The following is a 13,944-nucleotide window of genomic DNA, read 5'->3' as shown; positions in this document are numbered from 1 at the left end:
AAGTGCATAAGTATTAGTAAAAGCTGCGCTTATAAATGCCGGAGCATGCTTTTGGCATTGACATAAGCCACTATGACGTAAACAAATCGAATTTTATTTTATGCACTTAATTTATGAGCAAACGAGGTTGCAAGCCATAAACACACATTCACACTTACGAACACATATGCATAGCATGTATGTATGTATGTATGTATAAACAACTGCATTCACAAAATTCTGAATTTTATGCATTGACTAAGTGCAATTGGATATGAATATGAATTTTATATTTAATAAAAATTTATATAGATTTCTACTTAAAATTTTGTATGTGTAGATACTTAAGTGCAGATATGTCCTATGTGCGTGCCGATGAAAGTCACCACCAACGGGTGAAGCTAATAGTTTCGAACTAGCTCACTACCAGTTTGCTCTGCAGCTCAACCAGTTCATTAACTAGCCTTTTTCCACGACAGCGACTGATAAGTTTGCAGCCTGATGTACTTAATTATAATTAATAATTATTGACAAGTATGGTTTTATCTTATCTTTCTTATTACTTAATACTCGATATTAGTTGCAACTTAAATTAAATATCATAATTTTAGAAATTTTAGAAATCAATATAATAATCGATATTTCTATCAATATAATAATCGATCTTGTTTATCGATATTATTGTCCGTAAATTTATCGATATATTTTTCGTAACAGGCATCGATATAGTTACCATTTTTAATTTTTCTTTGACACTGCTATAGATTTCACTAGACGCGACATCGATCGTTTGTTTGGAAATTGTCAAACTGGTCAGCATCTGCATCAGTTAATACTAGTTAACAAACTAGTCAGCCTTCACTTAAGCCTACACCAGTTAATCTATTCGAATATTTACTGCTAAATTTTGCCTTTCACTGCAGGGACCATAAGTGCTTGTTAGTGCTGACAATTATTTATGGTGGTAGACTAAGGCTGCGTTTCACCAGATTCATTTAAGTGAAAATTAATTAAAGTTAAATAAATTTTTGATTTTTTGGTTTCACCAATCAATTCTAATTTGTTTTTAATTTTCATTTAACCTTAAATTAAAAATTAAAACAGAATAACCACACTCAGCGATATTACACGTTAATCAGCTGATCAATATAAACAGACCACAATTTTGTGTATCAGCTGTTTGCTTGTATAACAGCCCTGCTTTCGCAACCGCTTTTAGCACAGGGCTGCCATATTTTTACTAACATAAATAAAGAGCTTATTGAAACTGAACAATTAACTGATGAAGTGAGAATTAAGGTCTTTAAATTAAAAAAAAAATTAAAAGTTTCGAATTTTTTATATGAGATATAGTATGTAGATATATGTTAACATTGGAGAAATATTTCCAAATTTTTCCAGAGTTGTTATGGCTCCAGAACGATGCGGCATAATAAGAAAAAGCGCTGAAAACTTTATCAAATTCGATGAATTAGATATAATAATATATAGTGAATAACTAGTAAAATAAACATTTTTGCCAAGTTATATTTTGGGAATCCCTTTACATGCTCAACCATTTTTGAACTAAAAATAAATTTTAATGATCGGTTCCACGAATTCTGACTTCTGAGACTTGTTCCATATTTTGGCTGTTATTTCTAATTAACTGTAAGTGTTATACAAAAAATCAAAAGCCATAAAACCGATTTTCTCTGAACTAAAAAATTTGGCATTTGGTTTTTTCCAATAATTCGTTCGAATAATTCGTTTTGCAAAAAAGATGTTTAATCGAACACCCTATTATGTATGCTCGTACTCATACTACATCTGTTGAATTCTGTGCTAACATTTTCTCCTACTTTTGTGTTTATTTACAGTTTTACCCAAATTCGATCCGTTCATCAGCGGCATTGTGCATCCGTACCGATATGGGGATTTTCTGGCAGTTAACTGCAGTTCAGAGTGGTCAAATCCCGCCGCAACACTTACGTGGTACATCAACAACAAAACGGTATGGACTGATATATGTATGTATGTATATACATTTACTTACACGTACACGCAAAATTTATTTATTTGCATAAATATTTATTTATGACGAGAAACGTGCACGCATTTCAGAATGATGCATATGCAGCTTAACAAACTCACACACATATTCATTAATACCTATACATACACTATGCTAAATATATTTAAACCACACAAACTCAATGCTGCATTTATTGACACAGACTATCGCCCTAAATGCTTTGCAAGCTAGCCAAAATCCACTTAGTTTGAGCGTGATTCGGTTTCGGCAAATAGAATTGCATGGCATGGCATGGTGTTGGGGAGCGAAGAGCGTGCAGTCGCGTCATATTCGATGCCTTATCTTTGGTCTATTTTTTAACAGATACCTCTATGCATTTAACAGCAATATTTTGAAAAGCTTTCAGTAAGTCGTTTTGCCTACACTCAAGCCCATATGATATGTACGCATTAGTATTTACACCCTTTCTCTAACTAAATTCAATTTAAAATTTTCAATGTATTATTCTCCCATCAAATCAGCTTAAATTTTTCAGCATATTTCACGTATTTTTCGCCTGAATTAAGTAATAGATAATTACAATTTTCAACGCAAAAAGCTTTGTAAAAACTGAAATTCGCAGAAAAACTGTACACAAATTTGCAAAATTATTTTAAATACCTTCAGTAAAATTGGTCATTTGGCGGTATTCGTACGGATTACATTTGAAATGCATCATCATAAAAAATTATAGATGTATATAAAAAAATTTAAGATTACCGTTACTTTCTTCTAGAGCCAATTATCGAATTTAAACCAGTTTAGAGTGTATGGGATCACCTGTGAGGTAACACATTTCCTTTAAAAAAATAATTATAGAAATCGGTTAACATGGTCCAAAGTTATGCAGTAACATACATACAAAAATTAAAATAAAAAATATTCAGACGAATTGATAAACTTCTCCTTTTTGTGTAATCGGCTAATAAAATATATTTAAAAAGCTCTATAAAATGTTATTTTCGTAAAAATTTTTGATTTATAAAGCAGTGAAATCCTGTTTTAACTCGACTTTGGAGATATTTTAAAATAAGTCTTACTGACGTAAATCTCGCTATTTTTCCCCAAAATTTTGGCGGAAGTCTTAAAAAATATAATAAATTTCCGATGGAAAACCAGTACCGATTTTAACGGAGAGTGATGCATCCTAATGTAATTATATGTACATAAATACATAGTTTAGAAACTTGCTTTGGCAAAAATATCCCTAGCCACGCTAAAAAAAACAAATAAAAATCGGGTTAGCCTAATAATTTTGTTGTTTATTACCCGATATCGATTTTTGGTGCACTTATGAAAAAGCACTTTTGGCAGCTTCATACTTATACGTATCTTTAAGGCCATTAGAAGTTTCCTTACTTACCGAAAAATTCCAAAACACTAGAAGAAACTATGTATGGGACAGATACAGTGAAACGGCGATTTTAGTTCTTTCTCTCGGATGTCAGGATTACATATTAAGGATGCACTTGCACAATACCTGGCTAGCGTAGTCAAAGGGAAATCTTCGGTTTAAGCCCTATAGTATCCAGTTAGTAATATCGAAAGGGCCTTCGCTTTTAGTAAATCTCTCTATATGCCTTCCTGGATATCGAGATTGTTTTGGAGCTATCCCACTATTTAGTGTTGGAGGACCTATTAAAAAAAACCAAAGGAAGGTGATTACAATGCTATTGGGCTCGCGGACAACCCGATACTTATTATTACGGGGGAAAATCGGCAGTACTGTGACAAACGTCATGAGTCCAGCTCTGCGTGAGGTATCTAAACGCTGTGCCAAAGAGGACCTCAGTATAAACCCACAAAAGGCTTGTTTCGGATACTCTTAGAGAGAAACAGTGTTTAAATACTCCTAAAAGCAAAATTCCTTGGAGTTACCCTCGATAGGAGACTAAGTTAGAGTTCCCATTTTATCGATAGTATCGATGGTTTCATTTTGCCGCCACTATTGAATTTTTCTAAACACTATCGATAGTTGTATGTTGTTCACATTGTTGGAATTGGACTATAAAAGATGCATATGCCTACATATGTATGTATGTATGGTGTGAACTCATTTGATTGTAAACATGTTCTTCATGGTTTTTTGTTATAAAATGTGTTATTGAAAAACACGATCTCATTTTGTTTTGAAGATGTTATTTTTGTTTTGGTAGTTACATGCGAAATGGGTTATTTATGAATAAGATTTCTTCCTGGCTGCTATTATCTTATATATTAAAAGCAGAACTGAAGAAATTTACGGGCGATGGGATGTGTCATATCACTTGCCAAATTTTTCTTGGATCATAAAAAAGTTTAATCACATTTGCATATTTAGATAATGTTATGACCAGTTGAACTAATCAGTTCTAGATTTGTTAGGCCGTTAAAATTTAAAATGACAATCATTTTTAGGAGATTGTGCTATTTTAAATTTTAAGTTTGATACATTCTAAAATTGATTGGTGAAACCGGGCATTTGTGTTATATCTTAACATATGTAAGAAAGCTTTCGATAGTATCGAATATTTGGCACTATCACTGTCGAAACAAACCAATATATACACCATCGATCGGCTATCAACACTAGTACTATGACGATTTTCAAATCTTAATAAAGTAATACTTATTCGCTTTATTTTTCTTCATAATTTATCTTCATAAAGAGTTTGTATATATGTACCTGAAATTCCATAATTTAAGTAAGTGTAAAAATATAAACATACACATGTGTATTTAAATACATAAATATTTATATGCAAACATCAACAAGTGCATATGCATATACATATGTACATACAGTATGTGTATTACTAAGCCCGGCGATGCTGCATAGTTGTGCATCGTCCATAAATGCACTCGTTATCGGCATATTTTAACGTCATCATCAGCATCGTCACCAGGATTGTTAAGTTAAGTCGTTGGCAGCAATAACCGGCTGACTTTTGTTATTTTTACTGCTTGTTTATTTTTATCATGCGATTCTTGTACAGACATATCAGTTTGTATGAAATTGTCCTTACTGGCATACTTATTGCTATCATCCATAATAAAGGCATTCAGTGGCAATAAATGCAAAAGTAATGTGCATGGCATTGGCAGAAAGCAGAAGGCGCATGCCTCAAGGCAGAGAACACAATCACCAGCGAAGCTGAGGCGATTTTCACACTTACATAACTGCCATGGCTGGCTGGTTGGTTGAGAAAAATGCATAAATACATAAATGTGTATGTAGGTATGTATGTAAATCGGTATATGTGAAATCGTACGTACATACATACATATGTATTTTTATGCCACTCACATATGCATTTGGAAATATCCTGGTGCATAAACGCAAACAAGAGTGTGATATGTGCATAAAGCCATAACTGTAAAAACGCCTGGAGCACAAACTTACGTACGCATGGGTTTTGTTTTTTTATGAGAAGGAAGCATCGACAGCCTGTGCGTCCCATTCCGTCAGTGTGGAACTTAAACCCGAATAAACCTTCTAACATCCTGTACCGTATTACCCTCCGGTACTACCGTCAAGTAAACGGTTGCCACACGACAAAAAATTTTCTGACCAGAATTTAAAAAAAAAGTTACTTAAAAGTTACCGAGTAAACAACAACGTTTTATTACACAATAAACTGTAAAAATAAACCTCGTTTATTTGCCATGAATAAGACATGGGTACAATAAATAGTTTTATTAGAAGAAAACTAAACAATTTTCATTAATTCATTTTACATATGAGGCCATGAGGACCACACATTTTTTTAGATAAAGAGGGATTTATAAAAAATAAATGCGGTCTTTTACTAAAAAAAAAAATTCATTTCATCTTAGTTGTTGCTTAGAAATTTCGCTTGCCAGTCGCTTCGTTCTACGCTTACTTCCCTTCACTCCAACCGCTAGGAGCGAAATCTATCGGCAACTTCTCTTCTTCTTATTTGGCGCTGTAACCACCTAAGCGATTATGGCAGAGATCAACAAAGCCCTCCCGCCAGTCGTTTCTTTTCTGTGCCAACTGACGCCAATTGGAAATGCGAAGTGATGCCAAGTCCTTCTCGGCCTGGTCTTTCCATCGCAGTGGGAGCCCACTCGTCCTTTTCTACCACCAGCGCGTTCCGAGTAGAATACTTCAGAGCTGGAGCGTTGGTGTCCATTTGAACTACATGGTCAAGTCATCGGAACCGCTGTATTTTAATTCTCTGCACTATGTCCATGTCGTTGTAAAGCTCATACAGTTCATCGTTCCATAGCCTGTGGCTTTAACCCTTGTCAACGCATAAAGGCCCGCAAATCCTCGGAAATTTTTACTAATAAGTATAGTATTTGCTTGCATTTTGCCATTTAAAACTCACAATTTCCTACGTATCCTCTTAGTACGTTCCATCGCACATCTTGTTAAGGTATCTAACTTGAAGTTCTGGTTTTGTTTTGCAAGCCTCAGAGGCTTTCGTATACCCCTATACTTATACAGGAGACCCAATAAAGCTCACTTTTCGTTTGTCGAAATAGACTCTTAAACTATTTATTTCTGTTCCAAACAATGACGACGGGTTCATTAATTTACGTTCGATCGGAATGTGGCACTCTGACTTCCATTCTGGGTGTACATAGAAAGCCTCCTGTTCCACAAAGGGCCATAGAATCTACCAAGATATTTGCCGGTAAGCCGGTAACCGAAACACTAATTAACACCCACCTTTACAAGCCAGCTTATATTTAAAATTTCCATTCTTATTAATAAGCAATCTTCATTACATTTTATGCCGTTCATTCAAACTGCCATAACAATACATGCACACTGTCATGTACACAATCTCACAGACGCACATAAATACACTGTTATGTACATGTAAAATGACAATTTTTCAATCTTCCTCTTAATCGTTTTACTTTGCACAACACTACAGCTACTTAAAATGCTCATCGTTATATTTTTCCATAGCAATTTGCAATGTCGCTTTTACATTTCCATTTCAAGCCAAGAGGCAAAGCAGAATTACTTCATTAAGAGAACAAAAAATCTCACCTGTATTCTCTACATAAAAATTCCGTTTCAAAAGAATTTTTAACTTTGACGACGTAATTCCACTAACTTCCTTAAGTGCTAATGTACCCACATCTGAACTTATATGTATGTATACACATGTATGTATGTATGTATATGAATTCAGTTATTTCTTTTCCACACACACAAATAGACATACAAATGTACATACAAATGTATTTCATCGTGTCTCCACATTGCCTTTGGTTTGTAAAATTGTTGGTGATGTCATGCCACAGAAGTCAAAGTGGACATGCATAAATACATATGTATGTATGTACGCATATGCATATATGCATTTATATACATATGTATGTAGGTATGAATGTGTACATTTGATTACGTTTGCTGGCAACTCAAATGTGAAGTGCACTCTTGAGTGCCCATAAAATGTACAAGTTCTTCAAACTGTGAATGAATGCAATTCAATTTCATATACATACGAGTACTATGTGCAGTTATATAGATGTGTGTATGTATATGTAAGCATGTAATACATATGTATGTATTTCAAAAGCAAATGTACTTGCGATGGTTAAATGTAATTCCATAAGCCCTCAATGGACACAACCACCTTGGCAAGTGAATGAGAAGAATGACATTTCAGAAACTGACTAAAATTTAAATCTAACAAATTAAAATAAATTCTCATTTAATGGTAACAAGCAGGTTTTTGTAGAGACAATCAGGGGCTGTAAGCTTCAATGGAAGGTTTATTTAGTTACATAATACATAAAGATTTTAAATTTAAAAAGACTTAAAAAAAAATTAGTATGCAATAAGCTAGGTTACTCGATTCTGATGCGAACTATATAGAAAAAAAAAGCTCGCAAATGAATTGGTTATTTTTTCGATATCAAAATTTGTATGCAGTTCAGTTTACCTAATTAAAGGAGCTCTGTTGAACTGCAACAAATTTGCTATATCGGCAAAAACGCCGACTCAAATTAAACATTTTCCAAATAAACAGTGAATACTTTTTTAAAAATTTTATGAAAGTTTTTGTAATAACGATGACGAACATAGAAATTCACAGATGCGTTAGGTTCGTATTAATATCAATCGCATATGCCTCTGAATGTCATACATAGGTAAAGTATGTATTACTGAAACGACCAGACGGGCTATAGGGCACCAATATCGTACGTGGCGTATGAGTAACATTCTTTTTTACCATATTTTTTATATAAAAAAATCATTGCGCATTTCTATTTAATTGTTTGAAAACGTCAGACTGCCTGCCTACATTGTAATGTTTTTATCATCTTATACAGCCATAAGTTATTTAAATATAAAAAATAACAATTATCGCGATAGTAGACAGTGGTTTTGTGTTCGCCCGAAGATCCTAAAGGATTTAGTTTTTCAGGTCGTGTGCTGCTCGCTTATCTTCGACGGGACTAGACTAGTTATTCTACTATGTCCAGGAGTTCTTAATTTCCCAACTTTTTGAATCTGAAAGCAGACTCTGAAATGGGGTACATTATATGAATGTCAATGTAAAATAGGGCACCCCTTCTATGTACACCTAGAGTACCATTTTTGAGTTTGTACTCCGCGTTTTCCAAAAAATCTGCTTGCAAGACTAAAAGGCAATGCAATTGCATTTTTTATTTTATTTTTTATTTTTTTCTATATTTATTTCCCAGATATTATGAACGTTTAGAAATCATAGACTTTGATCATTCAACTTTCAACTACGGATACTTTTGTTTGAAGGTTCCATCTCTGTGAATATATCGGTGGCACTACGAAGGACTGATGGGCCGGAGTAGTTCTTCACCAACAACATACTCAGTCTATCGGTATCACTGATGCTCTCTAACGTATTACGTTCTCCCTAGGATTTCGTCGATGTTCTTGTCTCAAGGCAGCATGTTTTTTTTTCGTTCCAAAGTTCTTTGACTTCTAGTACCACCCCTTATCGTGCATATCCATCAGATCTCATTTCTTATGTCACTAAGTTACAACACTAATGTCAATAAATTAAAGCTCGCCAAAAATTATTGAACATTTAAAAAAAATGTATCATCCAATGTAGGCGTCCCTAAAAATGCAAAGAGGCGATACCTTAGTTCAGCCAAGAAAAAATATAAAAAACTACATAATTTTAATTTAAGATGCCAAGCGAAAGTTTGTGGCTTATATAAATGATATTCTAGAGACGTACGTGCATGTACATATGTATGTGGTTACCATATCCCACACATAAGCTATATATAAAATTTAGTCATAAATAAGTTTAAAAAAAAAAATACTTGCGGTAAAGCCAAACTTTCTCTAACCCACAGGCACCACTTAACAGCCTACAGCCGCAAGTCAATGAAATCACACGCAACACAGCCGGTTTCATGCTATATGCCAGCTCATTGCAGCTCCGTGTACACATCGATGACCCACGTTTCATATCAAAAAGTGAAATTCTTGAATTGAGATGCGTGGCGGATATTATGGGCATGTCGAATGTGCGACGTGAAAGTAAGGTGCGCGCAACAATTTTGGCGCTACGTGATGCAGGACACAAACAACGACTATTAGGGCAAAGCAATGATGGTGAGACGAAATCTGGAAGTAGTAGTTGTGAGAGTGAAGGTAAGCAATTTGAAATCATATTATTCTTGTTGATTTTTTTTTATTAAGAATATGCTGCTAGTTATAGTTTCAGATAAAAATATGTATTTTAAAATCTAAAGAAATAATATATTGTTTTTTTTTCTCCGCAGGCTTTTTGCACTACTACATTTTCTGGCTATGTTTCCTATTGTTTTTGAGTTGGCCACTGCAGCTGCGACGATCCGACTGTCATTGGAGTTAGCTACTTACAAAGGCGACAGTGGAACCGTGCCAACCTAGAGCATAGATGTAACTTAGTAAATTTATGGCTTTTAAAAAATCTAGAAAAATCAGTGCAAAAACAATGGCATACGAACGTACATACATACATATTCGCACAGCATTTAAATGACATTGCATGAGTAAAAATAAATAAAATAAATAAAAATGCAGAAGAAAACCTACATACATACATTGATGAAAACAAACATTGATGGAAACAAAATACTCGCACAGAATTTAAATACATTAAGGCTTAGTGGCACCATAATGAACGCATGAAAATAGCTCCACATACATATATCACTCTTTCACACGCACACACACACACACACACACACACATACCTATTCAGATAAAAAGTAAATCACTACAAATGTTGACTGAAAACTGGAAGTATTCAAAAGAAACTTGAAGCAGAAATTTAAAAGATAAATCCATAGCTTCGATAAAGAACAAAAACACAAAACTCATTACATAGGACATAAGCCAAAGATAAATGAAATGTTTTAGTCTGTAAAATGGGCAAACTACATACTTAGCATCGGTAAGACAATAGGCCATAAAAACAAAAAACTTAAATTTAAAAGTTTAACACTGTATGCGCATTCCTTAAATGTAGTAGACTACTAAAACAGATCGGCTCTAACTAAAGCTCCAGCATGCAGAGAGTAAGCTCCTGCTTCATTCTTTTCAAGTGACTTTTTTTTTTTAATTCGTATTTCGCTCAGGAACTTTCTCTCTGCGCGCATAAACGAGATATTTTGTAAATAGTTATGACTAAGTGCTTATTGTTTAATTTCCATATGACTAAATATGAGAGGGTTAAATTTGTTTTAAATGTTAATTATGTATTTATGCCTCAAACGATTAGTTAAGTCATTTATCGATATAGTATAATTATATATTTTTAATGCGATTAATATTAATTTAATAAAGTGAATTTATTCAAATTATAAAAAAAAAATATACAGGTTTTATGTTTGCTGGAAGAATTTTAAACTCGCAAGTCTAGTCAGAGGACTGAGGACGTAAGACTGTTGGGGTATTCACAAGGCAGCTAGCGCATAGTCCAGATATTTTCTGTTATCAGACAAATGTCTGAGTAATAATTCTGGGCGAGGTGTCTGGGGAATTTTATTTTTATTTCGTTATCCGATATGTCAGATAGAATCCTGTCTGATTTCGTGCTGGCACGTCTGATAAAGAATGTACACGAAAAAAACTGGTCGCACATAACCAAGCATAGCTCAGTTAATCATAACATTAAAATAAAAATCGGTAGACACTTAAAAAGCTGGAAGCGTTTTCCACCTTACTGCATCATTTCTTTTTAGTAACAAAAATCAGTGTAGAAACGAGGACCAAGAAATAAATCGATCGCGAGTTAATATTGCGCAAAAAGCTGGAAAATCCCAGCATGTTCCATAACGACATCGCAAAAAAGCTAAAATTTCCAAAGTCTACCGTTACTTATGTGCTTAAAAAATACAATGAATGTTTATCTTTAAAAAGGAACCCTGGTAGTGGCAGAAAAAAAGGATTTGCTTGCGAAATTAAGGCAAAGGAAGTGTTATCTGCTTTTAAGAAAAATCCTGGACTTTCGGTAAGAGATGTCGGCAAAAAATTAAACATGTCGTCTTCGTATATACAAAAAGTATGCAAAACAGCAGGACTACGTTCTTACAAAGTGAATGCAGCACCTAATCGCAACGGTAAGCAAAATTTGTTGGCGAAACAACGTGCTCGGAAATTGTACGACAGTCTCATACAAAAATTTGGCTATATTGTTATGGATGACGAATCGTACGTAAAAGCCGATTTTAAACAAATCCGGGCCGCGAATTTCACACAGCAAATAAAAGAGGCAATGTTGCAGATAAATATAAAAACAAAAAGTTTCTCATTTGGCAGGCAATTTGCCAATGCGGCTTCAAAAGTGATCCTTTTGTAAGCACTGGTACAATTAACCAAGAAATTTATGTTAAGGAGTGTCTGCAAAAGCGACTTTTACCTCTTATACGGCTTCATAAAGATCCAGTGCCTTTTTGGCCTGATCTCGCGATATGTCATTACGGAAAAATGGCTTTAGGATGGTAACATAGAAACAAAGTGTATTTTGTAGCAAAAGAGGTGAATCCACCTAATTGTCCAGAGCATCGGCCGATCGAAACCTACTGGGCCGTTATGAAATCCAAACTTCTTAAGACCCACAAAGCTGTAAAAAAACGCACAACAATTCAAAAATAAATGGCAGCTGGTTTCCAAGGAAATCACTGAAACTTCTGTGCAAGGGCTAATGAAGGACATAAAGTCAAAATTGCGATCGTTTGCTTATTACAAGGAGAATTAACTCTTTTTTAACGAATTTCAATAAAACTAAGTTTAGATGTAAATATATGTAAATATCGTTGAATTCCATTAATATATTTATGTTTTAGAACGTTTTAACTGTGACCAGTTTTTTTCGTGTACATTCTTTAATGACGATTTTTATTTTCTTCCACAGGCCGAACGGTGAAATGTTTGTGTTATATTTATTCTGTTTAGTTTTACTTCAGAAAGGAGTTCGCTCACTTTTATAAAACTTCCAAAATGTAAAATGAATAATATTTTCGCATTCGTGGTGGTTATAATTTAATTGTTTTCAATGGGTTTTGCATTGGAAAATATACCAAACTTCCATGTGAAATAACTAATTTAAATAATTTTCAACATGCCCGAAGACAGGACGAACAAGCCTGAAAAGAGAAGGCGCATCGACTAAAATATAGTTACACAATTTATATCATATTGAGTTTCATTGAATACAAAATAAATAATTTTGAAGTGAAGGCAGGTATTCAGACTCGTCGGCAAATAAGACAGAATTTTGCACGATTTTTTGTTCAGACATCTGTTACATATTCATCAGAATCATTGGTAATTAAGTCAGAGTTTCCCACGACGTGTCGGTTAGAACCTCCCCATATGCCTTTCTGACCGATATCGGCCAGAGATCATTTCATACCGACGTTGTCTTGCAGATTTGCCAGCCGGATAGTGGCCTATTGTTGTATGTCGTTAACTTTAAACGACTTAAAATATCTTTAGCACATCACTATTTTTACCAGTTTTGACTACTTTTTCTTTTGATTTTCTTAAGGTTCATTATTTTTGTATAAAAGTATAGCTCTTTAACCAACAAATCCCATACAAATCTAAATTTCAGACTTTGTACAAAAATTATAAAAATTCCACAAATTTTTCATCCCGATTCCGAGCATTTTAATTTTAATTTGATGAGTATTTATTTACAACAAAACATCCAAAATGTTTACGCTCTATCATTGCAGGTAAAATAAATCAACTAAGACATAAATATGTAAACTTAAAAATCAAAATTTATAGCCAACCTTTTCTCTTTGATCTACATCGGTAATTTGTATTTGTTGATGACATTTTGTCATTAAGAAGAAAAACTTATTTTCATTGTTTAGTTGCGCATAAATTTGAACAACACGCTACATTGCGCTAATTTCTGAGCTGAGCACGCGACTACAAAATACTGCCTGCCTACTGATTCATATTTGTCTTGCCACTCAAAAAATTATGCATAAATTCAAATTACGCCACCCACCCACACTCTCAGCAACGCCACACCGCGCAGCAGCAACTGTGTGATGTGACACCTTTGCAGGCCACTTACTCCGGTTGCGGAAGTAAATAAGCTTGATAAATTCACTCTCATCATTTTTGCATTAATTCAGCCTACTTTAACGCCAGAAAAATGTCTTTTGATTAATCAAAAATACACTGTGACACACATAAATGAAGCTCAGTTTGTGCAGATCAACGCGTAAAACCAAAAAAAAAAACTACTGAGGAGCACCACTGAAACAACTGAGTTCCATACCAAAAACAAAAAAAAGCAAAGAAAGGTAGGTCATTCACAGCCACAGCAGCAGCCACAGGCGGCAACAAAAAATTACTTGGCGGAATAGGCGCCAACGGCACTTGTCACTGGCAGCTAGCAACACTTATCATCCCAAAAGCCGGCAGCAAAATGCTCCAT

General features: G+C 34.2%; 1 protein-coding gene across 1 annotated transcript in view; it reads left to right on the top strand.

Moving 5' to 3' along the window:
- Window positions 1-10,786, top strand: part of LOC118737175 — a 170,349-nt gene extending 159,563 nt beyond the window's left edge. The window contains exons 4-6 of the mRNA XM_036467520.1: window positions 1,839-1,972; window positions 9,350-9,650; window positions 9,782-10,786. Of these exons, the coding sequence (XP_036323413.1) occupies window positions 1,839-1,972; window positions 9,350-9,650; window positions 9,782-9,873 (527 nt within the window). The 3' untranslated portion in view covers window positions 9,874-10,786. The remainder of the gene's footprint in view (window positions 1-1,838; window positions 1,973-9,349; window positions 9,651-9,781) is intronic.
- Window positions 10,787-13,944: the final 3,158 nt, after the last annotated feature.

Source organism: Rhagoletis pomonella, unplaced genomic scaffold (genome assembly GCF_013731165.1).
Source record: "Rhagoletis pomonella isolate Grant_MI unplaced genomic scaffold, Rhpom_1.0 Rhpom_scaffold_00004, whole genome shotgun sequence".
Classification (NCBI taxonomy): domain Eukaryota; kingdom Metazoa; phylum Arthropoda; class Insecta; order Diptera; family Tephritidae; genus Rhagoletis; species Rhagoletis pomonella.
Note: the sequence above shows the minus strand (reverse complement) of the source record. Positions and strands in the feature narration are given on the sequence as shown.